The sequence below is a fragment of the Miniopterus natalensis genome, chromosome 2, assembly GCF_054644295.1.
Source record: "Miniopterus natalensis isolate mMinNat1 chromosome 2, mMinNat1.hap1, whole genome shotgun sequence".
Taxonomy (NCBI): domain Eukaryota; kingdom Metazoa; phylum Chordata; class Mammalia; order Chiroptera; family Miniopteridae; genus Miniopterus; species Miniopterus natalensis.
Window position 1 is genome coordinate 101,456,112 of NC_142082.1, and position 15,378 is coordinate 101,471,489.

Here is a 15,378-nt window from a genome sequence, read left to right on the forward strand (position 1 = left end):
TGCGGGTGTATCTCGCCCGACCGCCCTTTCACTGCTCCTTCTGCCGGACCTTCGCCGACCCCGGAACGGGAAAGCCCGAGGCGAAGGGCGCTGAGCGGCAGAGGGGACCTGTGGCGGGAGGACGTGATCTTAGGGACCTGCCTGCGGAAGAGGCGGCACTGCGCTCGGCAGTGCCCCTGGAAGGTCAGCGCTACTCATGCTGGTGGCGGGGCGCGGGGAGGCCTTGCAGGCTCTGCGCGAGGTCGGGGATTGGGCCGGGCCCAAGCTGCTGCCTGGGCACCCCGGCCTCAGAGGACCTAGAACCAGCGCTGGTCCTACAGTCCTTTGAACGGTCCACCCGGCCATGTCGGCGCACGTACGTGCACGCGTCAGCGTACGCCGTGCGTCCCTACGCCTGTTTCCGGGGTGGGCGTGGTCGCCTCTCTTGCGGGCGACCCAGCCGGCTCCTCCGGGAAGCGCAAACCCGGCCAGGTTGCTGGGCTCCGGCCTGGGCGGGAAGGGCTGGCCAAGCGGAAGCTGCCGGAGTGAGTCGAAGGGATTGTGGGATTTCTTTTTATCCCCATTTATTAATTTTTAAAAATATATCTTTATTGATTTCAGAGAGAGGAAGAGAGAGAGAGAAACATGAATGATGAGTCATTGATCGGCTGCCCCCTGCACGCCCCTGTGTGGGGATGGAGCCCCCAACCCCCGCTTGTGCCCTGACCGGGAATCGAACCCGGGCGCCTGGGTCCTAGGTGGAGGCTCAACGTCTGAGCCACGCCCGGCCCGGCGTTACCCCTGTTTATTATTTAGTAGGCTCCACGGCGTAGGATTCCTGAAAGAAGTAAATTAGTTTTCTTACGGTTTGAAGTGCATGTTAGGAAGGGCCTCAGTCTAAGTACAGAGAGCGGAGGAAAATCAACTACTATTTATTGTTCCAGGCACAGTACAGTAAAGGATAAATCATATTCCTTCCCTCTTCATAGAACTTACCTTCTAGTGAAGGAAACAGTAATACGATAATCACAAAATTATAGTTGTGATAAGTGATGTGTGGGAAAGATACTATACTGTGAAAGCATTTAGTGTTTGGCATTAATGCTGAGCTCAACAAAGAAATTGGGCAGGGGTGGGGGTGGGGGGCCAAGAAGGGGAGATCTGGGTAAGTCTGGGAGGCAATCAGAAGAATGCCCTGAGAAAGATGGCATTAGGCAATGATCTGATGTTTCCTAAACCAAAGGGAAGAACATTTAAAGAATCTGAAAGGCCAGTGTGGTTTAGACAAAAAGGAAGTTTGGTATGAAATGAGGCTGGAGAGGTGGGAAGGGCCTTTTGGCCTCCTGAAGGGCAGTTTTAAGGTGGGGAGGGCACTGGGTTAGGTGACTGCAATGCCCAGGGGAGCGCTGATTGTGGATTTGAAATGTGGTGTAAGAGCCTAGTTAGAAGAGTGGTGGGAATGCAGACGAGATGGATGATATTTTAAACTAGGGTGGTAGCAGTGGATATGGAGAGAAGTGGATGGCTTTGAGTGGTATTAGAAAGTAAAATTGATGAGACTTGGTGTTGGGTTAGCTATGAAAGTGACGCAAAACAGAAGTGGAAAAGATGACATGTGGCTCTGGATGGGCCCGAATGCTGGTTACTGAGATACGGAGTTCTGGAGATGAGATGACCATTTAGAAGATTTATGAGAATGAATCCAACTTGTAATATTGAGCCTTTAGTTCTGGATTTAAAAGCTTTTCAGAAAGCATTTCCTGGGTGGTTATTAGATTATTTCAACAATAAAAATAAAATTTTTATAGCTAGAAAATTAAGAAATTGGCCAAAGATATATGTTGGCTTTTTCCAATGTTGTAAATCAGTGTTTTAGCTCTTAAACAGCCAACCTGGGTATGGAGAGTACTTTGTAGTCCTTATGGATCTTGTGAAACTCCTTTGGAAGGTGTGAGAAAGAATTTTAAAGTCAGAGGAATTGGCAAAGTTAATTTCACAAATACTTAAACCACTAGAGTCTATGTCACTTGGTCCAGTTAGTGTCCTTGGGAAGAATAGATGTCAATACGAGTTTGTGAATATCAGCTGTATAAGAAAGAAAAGCAGCAAGTAAACAAATAATAGAAGTTATTTTCACTCCATCTACAGTTTCAAAATGCACTTAAGCAACTTAATTTCTTATAGGACAGGACTTCCCATCCACCCCTCATGATTATGTCTACTAAACCACATATTTAAATTGCATTTCAGGAAGTTTCCTTAAAAATGCATTATCTGTACCTCCCAAAGAGGTGCTGCAAAAGATAATACAAAATAACAAATCACAAAGGGTACCTGCAAAGAAAAGAGGTACTGCAGAATAATGTATGGTAAAGGAAATGCAGCTGTCCTTTGGAACAGTAATCATATGGTCACTTTTTTTGTTGGGAGTGGGAGTACAAGAATGTTATAGCAGCTTTATTTATAACAGCCAAAAACTGAGAGCAGCCTAAGTGTTCGTCATCTGGAAACTGGACTTAAAAACTGCTGTGTATTCATATACCGGGGCACTTGTCAGAAATAAAAAGGAACAAACTAATGATACATGCAGCAACATGGGTGAATCTTAAAAGCATTAGGCTGAGATACCTCCCAACAAAGAGTACATAGTGTTTGATTCCATTTATATGAAGTCTTAGAACAGACTATTATGAGGAAAAAATCAGAATAGTCATAGCCTCTGGATGGAGATGGAGATTGACTTGGAAGAAGCATAAGGGAAATTTCTGGGGTCATGGTAATAGTCTGCATGTTGACAGAAGTTTTGCTTCCAAAGTGTTTGTACTTGTCAAAACTAACCAATCAAATGACATGCTTAAGATTTATACATTTCATTGTATGTAAATTTTGCCTCAGAAGAAAACAAAAAGATTCATAGACAAATACTGAACTCTAGTTAATAATATGCATGCTGACATATTTGAGGATGGGTGTACCAGTGTCTGCAGCTTACTTCTGAACTGTATCAAAACAAATAAAATGGAAAGGAATAAATAGGTGGATAGATAAAGCAAGGAAAGCAACATGTAGAAACTGGATGAATGGGTATTGGCATGTTCACCGTACAGCCTACTTTTCTGTATGTTATACATTTTCACAATAAAAATTGGGGAAAATAGGCCTCCAAAGAACATCGTTCATTTTAGACAACTGAAAACTAACGTGAATATGTAAAGAACACAGCCCTAACCTCACCTGAAATACACAGCGTGTGGAAGTAGCCACATACTTATTTCATTAAAAATTTCCCACTTCATGGCTTAATATTGAAATCATTTCAATTACTTACAGGGTATGTGGATCACACATTAAAATTGCTCTGTGTTGTGTGCATTTTGAATAAATGCAATTGACTTTTATTTTTCCTTCTTCCTAGGAAAGTTAGTGATGATGCATAAGAGGTCCAAGAGGAGGTATGAGGACTGAAAGGAGCGGGAATTGCTGAGAGGGAGTACAGCATACAGGAGTAGAGGGGCTTTGGGGCCATTTGTCAGCTTATCCTCGAAGTAATCTGATCTCAAGTAAGAAGAGAAGGAAATTATATGTTTCATTTTAGCATGTGAAGTTTTAGCTACTGAATTTAAAACTACCAGCAGATGCAGAATTATATAGCACAGAGTGATTTCTATAAGGCCTGAATAATCATAAAATCATACATATTTCATACTATAAAAATTATGCATTTTAAGTAACTGATTTTAAGATAATTAGCTTTTAAAATATTTTGGGATGTCTCAGAAAGGATCATTCTGGAAGTAAGAGTCACTGAACTCATATTATAAAAATGTAGCATTTTTATTTTGATTTACACTACTGGCTCATTCAGCCTATTATTTATTGGACAGAGGTATGAGAGACATTTCATCAGAGAACATGGTTCCCTATTTTGCATCAACCTTGAAAGGTTAAGGGTAATCCCAGACATTCTAGCTTAAAGTACTTGAACTCACTTACATTATAATGTTTATTACTCACTTTCTTACGTCATTTTTTTAGGGGGTGGCCTAACCCAGTGGTTCTTAACAGTAGAGGAGCAAGGAAACATCTTGTGTTTTGAAAAAGCATCCCTAGATCTCCAGTTTCTACTCTAAAATAGACATGTTAACTTTTAACTGTTGGCACGACTACTGAATTTTTTCCACTCCATAGGCTGTTGATTCTTTTTTTTTTTAAACTTCTTAATTGTGAAAAACATACAGAAAAGTTGAAAGACTAATAACTGAACACCTGTATACGCATAACCTAGATTCAGCAACTGTTGCCATAATTGCTATATTTTCTAGGGAACCATTTCAAAGTCAGTGGCAGATGTCATGAAACTCCACCCTAAGTACTCCAGCATTCATTTCCTAAGAATGCCATTTTCACACCTAAGAATTAACAATACTTTCCTGAGAGTATCTAATCGATCATGAATCTAGACCATTTCAGATTTTCCCTTTATTCCAATATGTCTTTTTAGTTGCTTTTTTTCAAACACACTGTGTTTTACAATTATGTCCCCTTAGTCTTTTTATACAAGAATAGCCTTCCCCAACCCTTTTCTTTCCCAATGACACTAACTTTTTTAAGACACCAAGGCAGTTGTCTTGTCTCACACTCTGGACTTGTCTGATTGCTTCCTGTGGTCTAAGCTATTCCATTCTGAGTCTGACCCTTGTATTCCTTAGAAACTGAAAGCTAAGTTTGGAGGCTGGGCCAGGTTCAGGTTAACTCTTTGGCAGGACTGCTTCACAGAAGTCACTCCAGGAGACGTGCGCTGGGATATCAGGCTGTCCCACCGTCGGGGTGCTGAGTCTGACTTTTGGTTATGAGAAAGACAACCAGAGTGTATTTTTCCCATTTCAGTTTGGAAGTCATCTTTGGGTCACCCTTTGGCACCACATGAATGCCTTGTTTCCTCACTAGCTTTCTACCTGATGATTTTTGTATCCATCCTTGCCTGAATCAGTGATTTGATTGACGGTGGCAAAATGGTGATTTTTAAATTATTTTTACTTGTCTTCTCCATTTATTAGCTGGCATTGTTTTCTGAAGAAGAGCTTTTCTTCATCAGCTGGGGATGATTCTAGTTTTCTCTAAAAAAGTAGGATGCATGTTTAGTTCTTTACCAATTTTCAAAGTAAGGAGTCGAGGTAATAGTCACATATAGTTATGGCAAATGACCTTTTTTTAAAAATAGACTTTTGCATATTTAATTTGCTGAAATAAATTTTAGTCATTAGTGTTTAAATTATAACATGTGGCCATTGGGAGGCTCTTAATATTACCAAACTGTAAATGGAATGTACACAAACAAAATTTTAATACTGTAATTATTTTAGCCATTCTTACAGGAGTGAAGTGATACCTCGTGGTTTTAATGTGCATCTCTGATGATTAGCGATGTTGAGCATTTTCTCATGTGTCTCTTGGCCATCTGTATGTCCTCTTTGGAAAAGTGTCTATTCAGGTCCTTTGCCCATTTCTTAATTGGGTTTGTCTTCCTCTTGCTGAGTAGTATGAGTTCTTTGTACACTTTGGAAATTAGCTCCTTATTAGATACATCCTTGGCAAATATGTTTCCCCAGACCATGGGGTTCCTTTGTATTTTGAGGCTGTTTTCTTTTGCTGTGCGGAAGCTTTTTAGTTTGATGTAGTCCCATGTGTTTATTTTTTCTTTTGTTTCTCTTCCCCTAGGAGATGTATTAGTGAAATTCCACAACGTGAGATGTCTGTGACTTTACTGACTGTGTTTTCTTCCAGGATTTTTATGATTTCGTGACTTACATTTAAGTCTTTTATCCATTTTGAGTTTATTTTTGTGTATGGTGAAAGTTGGTGGTTTAGTTTCATTTTTTTGCATGTATCTGTCCAGTTTTCCCAGCATCACTTATTGAAGAGACTGTCTTTACTCCATTGTATGCTCTTGCCTCCTTTGTCAAATATTAACTGACCATAATAGCGTTCAAATAACCAGGGTTTTTATAAATTGTATCTTTTTCTATGTCTAGTTTGTTCATTTCCTTATCTGTTTTTAAAAATCCTACATTTAAAAAATTCTCTATTTAATATGTTGATGATCCATTACACAGGGCACATTATCTTTCATCGTAAGTCATACTGAAATTTGGGGCTTGATGCTGCTGCTACTTATAAATGGAAAAATATCTTTTCTGATCTCTCCAGACTTTTCTGCTTTTTGGTTTGGGGTCTTTCTCCACCAACAAATATCTGACTTTTTTATTAAACATTAAGTAACTCAGCTACTTCAAACCTAGTTTGCTTCCACCTTAGAGCCTTTACAGCATCTACAACTGGAATCCCCAGCCAGGTAAGGACTGTAAATTAATTCATCTCATTCATTGTGGATGAAACATCTGGCCATAGACGTCACTGATGTCAGTGGACATTTGAAGTGCCAGCTAGAAATGTGAAGATGGCAGCTGAGCAGCGTTTAGGTGGATTGATGGGGTGTGATGCATCTAAGACCTCGAGGTTAAATGCCAGTAGATAGCACCATCCCTCCTGGCTGTTTCCCTTGGCTCATTCATTCAATAAGTACTAATGAGCCAGGCTCTCTAGGCCCTAGTGTTAGGAACACAGCAGTGAAAAGAATGGACAAATTATATTTTTTCATGAAGCTTACATTCTAGTGAGGAAAGATTATGAACATGTGTGTGAATAAACGTGTCAGGCAGAATTTTTTTCAAAGGCTAGATACTAGGTTTGAAATGATGGAGTGTGCCATTTTATAAGGAGTGGACAAGGAAGGCCTTGTTGAGTGGTCACATTTGAGCAGAGACCTGAAGTAAATGAGCCATGCTGCTGTCTGAAGGAAGGTAAATGTCTGGGTGCAAGGACCCAGAGGAGGGTAGGTCCAGTGTTTACAAGGAACAGCAAGGCTGGAACAGAGAGAGCTGGAGGAAGTGGGGTTAGTGCTGTGGGCAGAGGGAGGATGGGGGCCCCGTCACAGAGGGCATCATAGGCCCCAATGTGGGCTTGGCTTTTGCCCTGAGATGAGAGCAGATGGAGGGTTGTGAGCCTAGGAGGCACGTAATTCGATTTACACATTTTAAAAGGATCGCCCTGTGCCTTGTGGGATAAATTATAGGGGGGTAAGGGCAGAGCAGGGAGACCAATCAAAAGGTTATTACTGTAGTCCATGGGAGAGATGACGGTGACATTTGGTGGCAGGGTGATAGCAATATGAAAGTGAGAAGTGGTTGGACCCTGGATATATTTTAATGTTTGAACAATAGGATTTGCTGATGAATTGCTGAGAGAAAGGGTAAGGATAATGGCTGTTTTGGCCTGAACAACCAGAAGGATGTTGTCATTATATGAGACTGGGAAGACTTGAGAGGAGCAAATCAAGGGTGAAAAGTGATTTCGTTCTTGTACATCACTGTAGGGCGACTATTGGATATCTAAGTGGAGATGTTGGGGAGGGGCAGTTAACCCTACACATTTGGAATTCAGGGAAGAGGTTGAAGCCAGAGCGATAAATGTGGGTGTTAGCAAGTTAGATGTGGAGCGAGGGGAGAACATGCACATTCCATGCACTTTCAATTCAATTTGCTGAGCCTTTTTTTCCCTCTCATGTCACTTGTCAGCAAAGGGGATGAGGGGTAGTGGTGGGTTAGATCAGCAGGTTGACAAGTGAGATCAAAGCTAGGGACCAGAGGGAATTTCCAATCTTAACCAACAGCCCAGGTGAGTCTCGTGCAGGTGACCCTGGGACTGTTCTTTGAGAAGCACTGTGTAAGGCACGCATCATTTCCTCTTGCATCTTTGACAAGGCACACCTGAGTTCTTGATTCTCTGGTGTTTCTCAGCAAACCTTAGATGAGGAGATGAATGGGTCCTCCCATCCCTCCTTAACCTGTACTTCTAAGCTTTACGTAACATGTGAATGGAAGGAGGGAGACGCTTATTATGACAGAGGAGCAACTAATAAATCAAATTGCCATTTATAAGGGCCGCACTTGTAACCATGAAACCACTATCACCATGCTTGATGCTTCGTTAATATTTAATAGTAATCCGTTACTTACCTTGTGAGCTATCTTTATGGTTTATGAGAACAGCACTTTCATTAACATCAGGGTATTTCCTTTCTGATAGTCTCAGCTAGTTCTGCCAGTGAGTCAACTTTCCTTGTGGAGAGTCCACTTTCCCATAATAATGCTCTTATATTTTGTGTACGATTAGATATGTTCACAAATTATTAAATGTATTAAAAGCTTATGAATTGGTGTTTATGAATCACCAAGGATTTTATATACTGCATCCTCCTAAATAAGCCCTTCAGATGATCTTTGCTTTTGAAGTTGGCACTACAAGATCTATGGGAAATAGAATCAAATGAGATAATATTTGGTAAAGAAAAAAATGGAAGCCTGGCCAGGTGTGGCTCAGTGGTTGAGTGTCAGCCTAGGATCCAGGAGATCGCGGTTCTATTCCCAGTCAGGGCACATGCCTGGGTTGTGGGCTTGATCTCCAGTCAGGGGCGTGCAGGAGGCAGCCGACTAATGACAACTCTGTCATCATTGATGTTTCTATCTCTTCTCTCTCCCTCTCCCTTCCTCTCTGAAATCAATAAAGATATATTAAAAAAAGAAAAAAATGGAAGACAAAAGCACTCTGCAAATATGGTTTATTCTAACAATAACTTTTACTGGGGACAGTACCACCATGTGACCATGGTCACCTGTCGGTCCATGTTATTGGTGTAAATTTTCTATACACAGATACATAACGTTCACAAATGATATAGTTCCCACAGCTTCACACACACTCTCCTCGAATCACAGTATCAAACCACAAGAACAAATGGTTTAATCAACTTTTCTCCCTACTTTTTAGGATGGCTGCTGTTTTTCTAAAGACATTAACATTACAAACCGTAAAGACTGAAAAGAATTGCCTTAGATGTTTGTGTAAATACATTGTGCAAAAGACGGCACTAGCACAGTTGCCCCTTACTGTTTCTGCCCCAAGACTGTCCTACCTAATTCACACAAAAGCTTTTAGTAGTGTTGAAGACACCAAGGATGAAAGAAAAAAGAATGAAACTGATTTTAGTAACATTGGAAGAAAAATTAGTGAGCGAATTATTCATGTATTTGATGAGAAAGGCAATGATTTGGGAAACATGCACCGAGCAGATGTGATTCGACTCATGGACGAGCGAGACCTGCGACTTGTGAGAAGGAAGCCCAGCGCAGAGCCTCCCGAGTACCAGCTTATGACAGGCGCACAGATTCACGAAGAGCGGCTGAGACTGAGGGAAAGGGAAAAGGCTAAACCTAAAACTGGTAGGTAGCTTGCTGTTAGCCCCTTGCATTCCTTCAGACCACAAATCAACAGTTTAAATTGGGTGTTTGCTATAGTGCCTGGGACAATGAGGTGAAAAACTGGAAAATTCAGTTTCATTACTGTTTCCAATGCCTTTATCCATCATTTATTTCTATTCCTTTTTTTCCCCTTTGCATCCTGTGTCCATCATCTCTTTCTTTAAACCTATGTAAAATGAGGTAAAACAAGGTGAACACCTATCAAAATAATAGGAACTCTTTCCCCTTTGCCCTTAGCTTTGTCTCCTAATGCCCAGGCAGGCAGAGCAACTAAGAACTGATGAGTGTAATGAAGTGAGACTCAGAAGAGATGGATTCAACTTCCTATTCCTGTCCTGAGTCACTCATTTACCCTCCTTTAAAAAAACAACTCAGAGTGGAGGTGTTTGGCTAATTCCATGGAAGCACTTTTTAAACTGAAGAGATTCATAGAGCATCTCCTATGCCTGAGTATTTTGTTACAATACTGGTAGTAACACTTGTTTACATATTTTGCCAATCACCTTACAAGGCATTTGTCATTTAAACCTTGTGAAAGCCATTAATTGGATAAGTAAAGATGTTGGTTTTTCATGATTTTTAATTAATGCTGATCATTATGAAAGACTGTTCAATGGAAAACGCACTGGGGTGGGGGTCAGAAGACTAGTCCCAGAGCTGCCAGAGTGAGGTTGCCTGTCTTGAGAAAATCACACATTGTCCGTCGCTCAGTTTGTAACACTGCACACTTAACTAGGATGCTGACTGGAAAACAGAAAATTTTCAGAAGAGGCCAACTAGGGGGGTATGAACATCAAACTATGTCACTGAAGAAAAAAGCTGACAGACTGGAGAAGACACCTTGCTGTGTCGAGAGATTATCAAAGGCAGGACTTTGTTCTGATAGGAAACTAAGACCAAAACTGGTCGGAACTTTAAGGAAGCAAGGTGTTAATAAAAGAACTCTTTTTTAAAAATATTACTCTTATTTTGGAAATTAGAAGCAGAAAAACATAATAAACAAGTCTTACCATACAAAATGAACAAGGATTAACACTGTCATACTTCAGATTCCTTAAACAAAACATTACAGAAAGTTGAGGTCCTGCGCTCCCTTCTCTTGTTCCATCCTTCCCGAAAGGCCCCTGCTCACTCTCATGGACTCGGTGTAGATCCAGCCCATGTTGTTAAACTCGTTACAGATACAGTCATAAACAGTATGTAGAATAATTTTGTGTGCATAAAATCATATTTATAACATGGCACACTATTGTTTTCAAGACGTTTATATAATAGCTGTAGCTAATTACAATTCCCAAGTACCATTTCATCGTAAACATGCACCATCGCTTTGCTGGTCCGTCTCCCTGCCATTGCGCCTGTTCCCGTTTCCATTATGATGAAGTGAGCATGTGGATGTGTCGGCGTCTCCTTGTGCGGCTACAGCGCGTGGGCGTTTCTCTCCGTCTTCACCCACGCTTGGTACTGCCAGGCTCTAGTTTTTGCCATGCCAGTGGGTGAGAAACCATACTGTTTTAATTTGTAGTTCCTTTCACCATTTGAGTTTCCTCTTCTGCAAATTGCCTATTCATATTTTTTCTTCAGTGGTTTATTTTTCTTCTTGATTTATAGGATTCTCTTCTGTATGAAGCAAAACACTTATCCTAGATTTCTCTTTTGTTTTTCCCTTGTCTTGAGATCATGAACATATCCTTTCTTTTCTTCTATTTGTATTAAAGTTGTATTTTTCACATTTAGATAACTCATCTGGGGAGATTTTTGTATGGGTCAAAATCTCACTTTTCCCCTATATGAAAACTCTGTTATCCCAGTGCCTGTAATGAGCAGTCTGTTCCTTTCCTGTAAAATAATTTCCTAATAGTTGGGATTTCCAGAGTAGAGTGAATGAGTGCAGGACGCAGGCTGGATGACCCCACTGTAGCTAGGAGGGCATCACAGAAGAGTAAGATGAGAAGAGTACTTCCCAGACACATCCACACTCAAAAGAAAAACAATAAGTTTATCATAAAGCTAAACTTTTGAAGGACTATTCTTTTGGTTTCCTTTCATCAAATGATGGTAACAATAAATGGAGGCATTTTATATTTAAATGCCCTTTCTGGACAGGCAAAAAAAAAAAAATAATACCTGTCTCCCATTTAAAAAATGTTTACTGGTCTGTGAAACTGGTCAGGTGAGAGGACTGTTAGGGCCCCTGTGGCAACCTAAGATTTTCTGAAGGATATGTGGTGAGGTTAGTCTAGTAAATATGGTAGTAAATAGTCCTAGCACCAAGTCTCACTGTTTCAAACTAGGACCCACTCTGACAAAGGAACTAACTTTTTCATCAAATATCGGACAACATGACTTGGACACAAAGAGTAAACAGATTCAGCAGTGGATTGAGAAAAAATACAAAGTTCAAATTACTGTAAAGAAAGCAAAGAATGCAGAAGAGACAGAAAATAACATGGTAAGTAAAAACAATTAACTTTTTGTTTGCTGATCTAAAAGTACAATTGTAGAAAATCTGGAAAATGTAAAGGCAAAGAAAAGTAACAGTAATTTAGTAGTGATGATTCTAGCTTCCCAATTTGTTTTCAGAATGCAAGCATACTGTATATACGTTACTTTTTCCATTGTGGCATAAATATTTTGCCATGTGAAAACATTCTGTTTCATAATTTAAAGGCTATACTACCCTATTTTACAAATTGTAGAATATCTAACATTTAAGTAGGAAAACTAGAAACTTTATAGATTCCTTTTTTAAAGTTTGTTTCCTCTTTATAAATGCCTATAAACATCATATTTAAAGTCAAATTGTTTTCAAGAAAGTGTGTATCAGTTTATAATCCCAGGATAAGTTTACAGCATATCTATTTCGCTTTTAGAGTTAGATCGCTTATCCACTAAAAGGCAGCATCAGCCCAAGTTCCACGTTAGAATCACTTAAGCCTCGGTCCCCAGCCAGCTGACCCAGAATCTCTAGAACCAGTGTATTTTTCTAATTCCCCAAGTGGCTGTGTGAGTTGAGTGTTGGGAACTGCACTAGGCTAACAGTCTGAGGGATAAGTTGATACTCTGCCTATACCCAAACCCACTGCTTTATACTTGTTTTTGCAAGAAGATAGCCCAGGGCCAAACATAGCCCCTCAATGCAGTGACAGAGTAGGGCTTTCTCTAGTGCTTTAGTTTAGTTACAAGGAGTTTGTATAACTGCCTGGTTTCAATCCGCTAACTGGACATAATTTAGCTGGTCACTTAAATAGCAGAAATTCAAGAACTGGGTATTAGAGAAAGAATCAAACACTGGTTTTAAATTAATCTTTGGCTGTTTTCCTTCTCAGGAGGAGCTCTTTAATCAAATCCTCCAGACTATGCCTGGAATAGCAACCTTCTCATCCAGGCCACAACCTGTTAGAGGAGGAAAAGCTGTAGTATGTGTTCTTCGTCATCTGAGCAAAAAGGAAGAAATTGCATATAGACAAACTCAAGAGACCCAGAAAGGAGACCCTTTGAACAAAGAAAATGGAAGCGACAGAAAATCGGATATTCTTCATCAGTAATTAAAGAAAAACGTGCTTCTAAGAGAAAATACAGGCATACCTCATTTTTATTGTGCTTCACTTTACTGCGCTTTACAGATGTTGCATTTTTTTTTACAAATCAAAGGCAAGACCCTCCACCAGCAAAAGCATTTCAACTTGCTTTATTGCACTACGTTTTATTGCAGTGGTTGGGAACCACCAATAAGGTCCACCTGTAACTGAGCTGGCTGGGCTGTGGACAGCAATGGGCTGTTTAGCTGAGGGTAAGTACTGCAACCGTCGAGAGCACCTTGTCTTCAGCGCAATTCAGCAACTCTCCAGTTTTCAGCAAAGATAAGCCTTGCCCTTGTTTCCCTTTAGGAGGGATGTATCCGCTGAGATGGGAGGACAAACTCCGTTTTCCACGAGCTTGTTTTACCTTTGGAAATAAGGAAAACAATTAGAATTCAAGGTCAAAATTATCTTAACTAATTTTACAACAGCTGTACACTCTGATAGGTACACCACACTCCTTTATGAGACAGTAAATTCTTCCAGTTGCTTTCCATAGCAGTGCAGACTCACACAGTAATAAGTAGTTGAAAATATTCTAAATAGATTGCATCTGGCTTCAATCAGCAATTTGTTTAAAACAGCTTGCCTAGGTTGTCTCAACTTACTTTGAGCTTCATTTTCTTTTTGTCAGGGTCATGTGCAACGGCATGCCTAGTGAGACTTTGCTGCAATGAAAGAAAAAAAAAGTTCTACTTTTAAAACATTGCCATTTGGTGCCTATTAACATGAAAACTCCTTAAATTATTTAAATAAACAGCCTTCTTTCTGTTATGTTTTGTTGAGGGGTGTGATCTCTACCTACAGGGACTCCCACCAGAGGAGATTCTTCCTAAAATCCTGGACTGAAATCACTGCCTCTGCCAAAGACCCAGGTTAGGAATTTATACAGTCTCGATCTCCTGTGGCTTCTTAGCTCTTTCATTAGTAAGAGAGGTCAGGAAAACTAGTTCTGAATAAACTGCTACACACTGAAGGAAGTTCTTTTAACTAAAGCTATGTCAACACCATCCCCAAACCAATGGAATATCTGACCAAAGTCTTGCTCTCGTTGATGATAATGCCGACCACCAGCATCTCCAAGTTGTTTTCTAATGGTTCAGACCTATGCTCAGCCAGCCTCATTTCTCTCTTCAGTCTTCACCATAATTCAAGGTTTAAGTGCTTGTAAGAGCACTAACCAGACTGAGAGTCTGCAAAACTGCACAGGCCCCTCCATTTAGTGTCATGTTCCCAACCTACTTGAATCACACCAAGATGCAGACTAGAGATCCCCAAGTTCTGTAGTTCCTCACATAGTGCCTACTTCCCTTCTCAATCTTTACATGACCATGGTCTAAAAGGGAAGCTCCTAGGTGATAGCAGTCTAAAAGGATACCCAAAGTATCAGTATACTCTTGAATAAGCATTTGGTACCATAAGCCATTGTTCTCAAATACAGCCCACATGAGAATCACTGGGAGGATTAAAAAACATTAGTGGGCCCCTGACCCCTGAGCTTCTGATTCAGTGGGTCTAGCGTAGGGCTCGTGGATAGGCATTTCTAGCAAGTTTCCAGGTGATGTTGGTGCTCCTAGGCCAGGGCCACACTGAGAACCACCTGGCATAGGCAGATCTGGCTGTATGGCAGACTTTAGTTCAGAGCCACTGGTTGAAGCAAGAGTGGAAGGTGTTAGAGCCCTGCTCACCCAGCCTTCCCACCTGCAGGCCCTGGGACACCATCCTGGAACCCAAGGCTCTTAGGAACCCGGCTGGAAAGCCTCACACTGAAAGGACTGCACCTGTGAGGGTGAGTACTTACTTTCATTGCAAAAGTTTTGCCACAGCCAGCATGTTCACACACAAAAGGACGCCTTTCCTCATGAAAAGAGAGAATATGGCTTTGGAGATTGAACACAGTTGTGTAGGTTCTACCACAGCCTTCTCTTGGGCATCGACACACATCCCTTTCTGGGTTATGTGTTTTCATATGTTGCTTCAGATAATCTTTGCGTTTAAATGTTCTCTGGCATACTTCACATATCACTTCCTCTGGTGAAGTAGACAAAAATGTTAACCAGTTTCCCCAGATATTACCACATAGAAAACATTACTATTCAATATGTAAGTAACATATTCAGTACCGAAAACCTTATGATTATACATAAACCAGAAATTTCAGAGGAAACTAACTCCAGTTTTTGTTGCTTGAACATTTGTCTCAATTCTCCCAAGTTCTTATATTACATAGTCTCCCTTGCCAAGAAGCAGGGGTTCTCAGCACAGTGGCTGTGGGCAAAGGGAGATTAAATAGACCAGTTTCCTTCTTTGTTCCTCCGGTACACAGGGCCCTCTTCCCCTAACTGCCCCACAGAACACCAGTGCCTCCCCAGATTCTTTACTTGCCATGGCCTTTAAAATGCTAAGTATGCACAGTAGCTCGAAGAGACCTGACATAGCTC

General features: G+C 40.8%; 2 protein-coding genes across 4 annotated transcripts in view; one reads left to right on the forward strand and one right to left on the reverse strand.

Moving 5' to 3' along the window:
* MTIF3 (mitochondrial translational initiation factor 3) overlaps nucleotides 1-15,378 on the forward strand; it is a 17,861-nt gene continuing 2,483 nt past the window's right edge. Inside the window, exons 1-6 of one of the 3 annotated variants that reach the window (XR_015714051.1) lie at nucleotides 1-183; nucleotides 8,866-9,317; nucleotides 11,651-11,808; nucleotides 12,686-13,149; nucleotides 13,745-13,812; nucleotides 14,645-14,726. Coding sequence is in view for 1 of the 3 variants with exons in the window: in XM_016224876.2 (XP_016080362.2) it covers nucleotides 8,867-9,317; nucleotides 11,651-11,808; nucleotides 12,686-12,904 (828 nt within the window). In the remaining 2 variants the exon portion in view is untranslated. Of the gene's footprint in view, nucleotides 184-8,865; nucleotides 9,318-11,650; nucleotides 11,809-12,685; nucleotides 13,712-13,744; nucleotides 13,813-14,644; nucleotides 14,727-15,378 lie in introns of those variants that run through there. The other 2 variants (XR_015714052.1, XM_016224876.2) reach the window with 2 other exon arrangements.
* GTF3A (general transcription factor IIIA) overlaps nucleotides 10,308-15,378 on the reverse strand; it is a 21,346-nt gene continuing 16,275 nt past the window's right edge. Inside the window, exons 8-10 of the mRNA XM_087813750.1 lie at nucleotides 14,739-14,968; nucleotides 13,546-13,605; nucleotides 10,308-13,304 (exon numbers count right to left, since the gene is read on the reverse strand). Coding sequence (XP_087669876.1) covers nucleotides 13,140-13,304; nucleotides 13,546-13,605; nucleotides 14,739-14,968 — 455 coding nt within the window. The 3' untranslated portion in view covers nucleotides 10,308-13,139. The remainder of the gene's footprint in view (nucleotides 13,305-13,545; nucleotides 13,606-14,738; nucleotides 14,969-15,378) is intronic.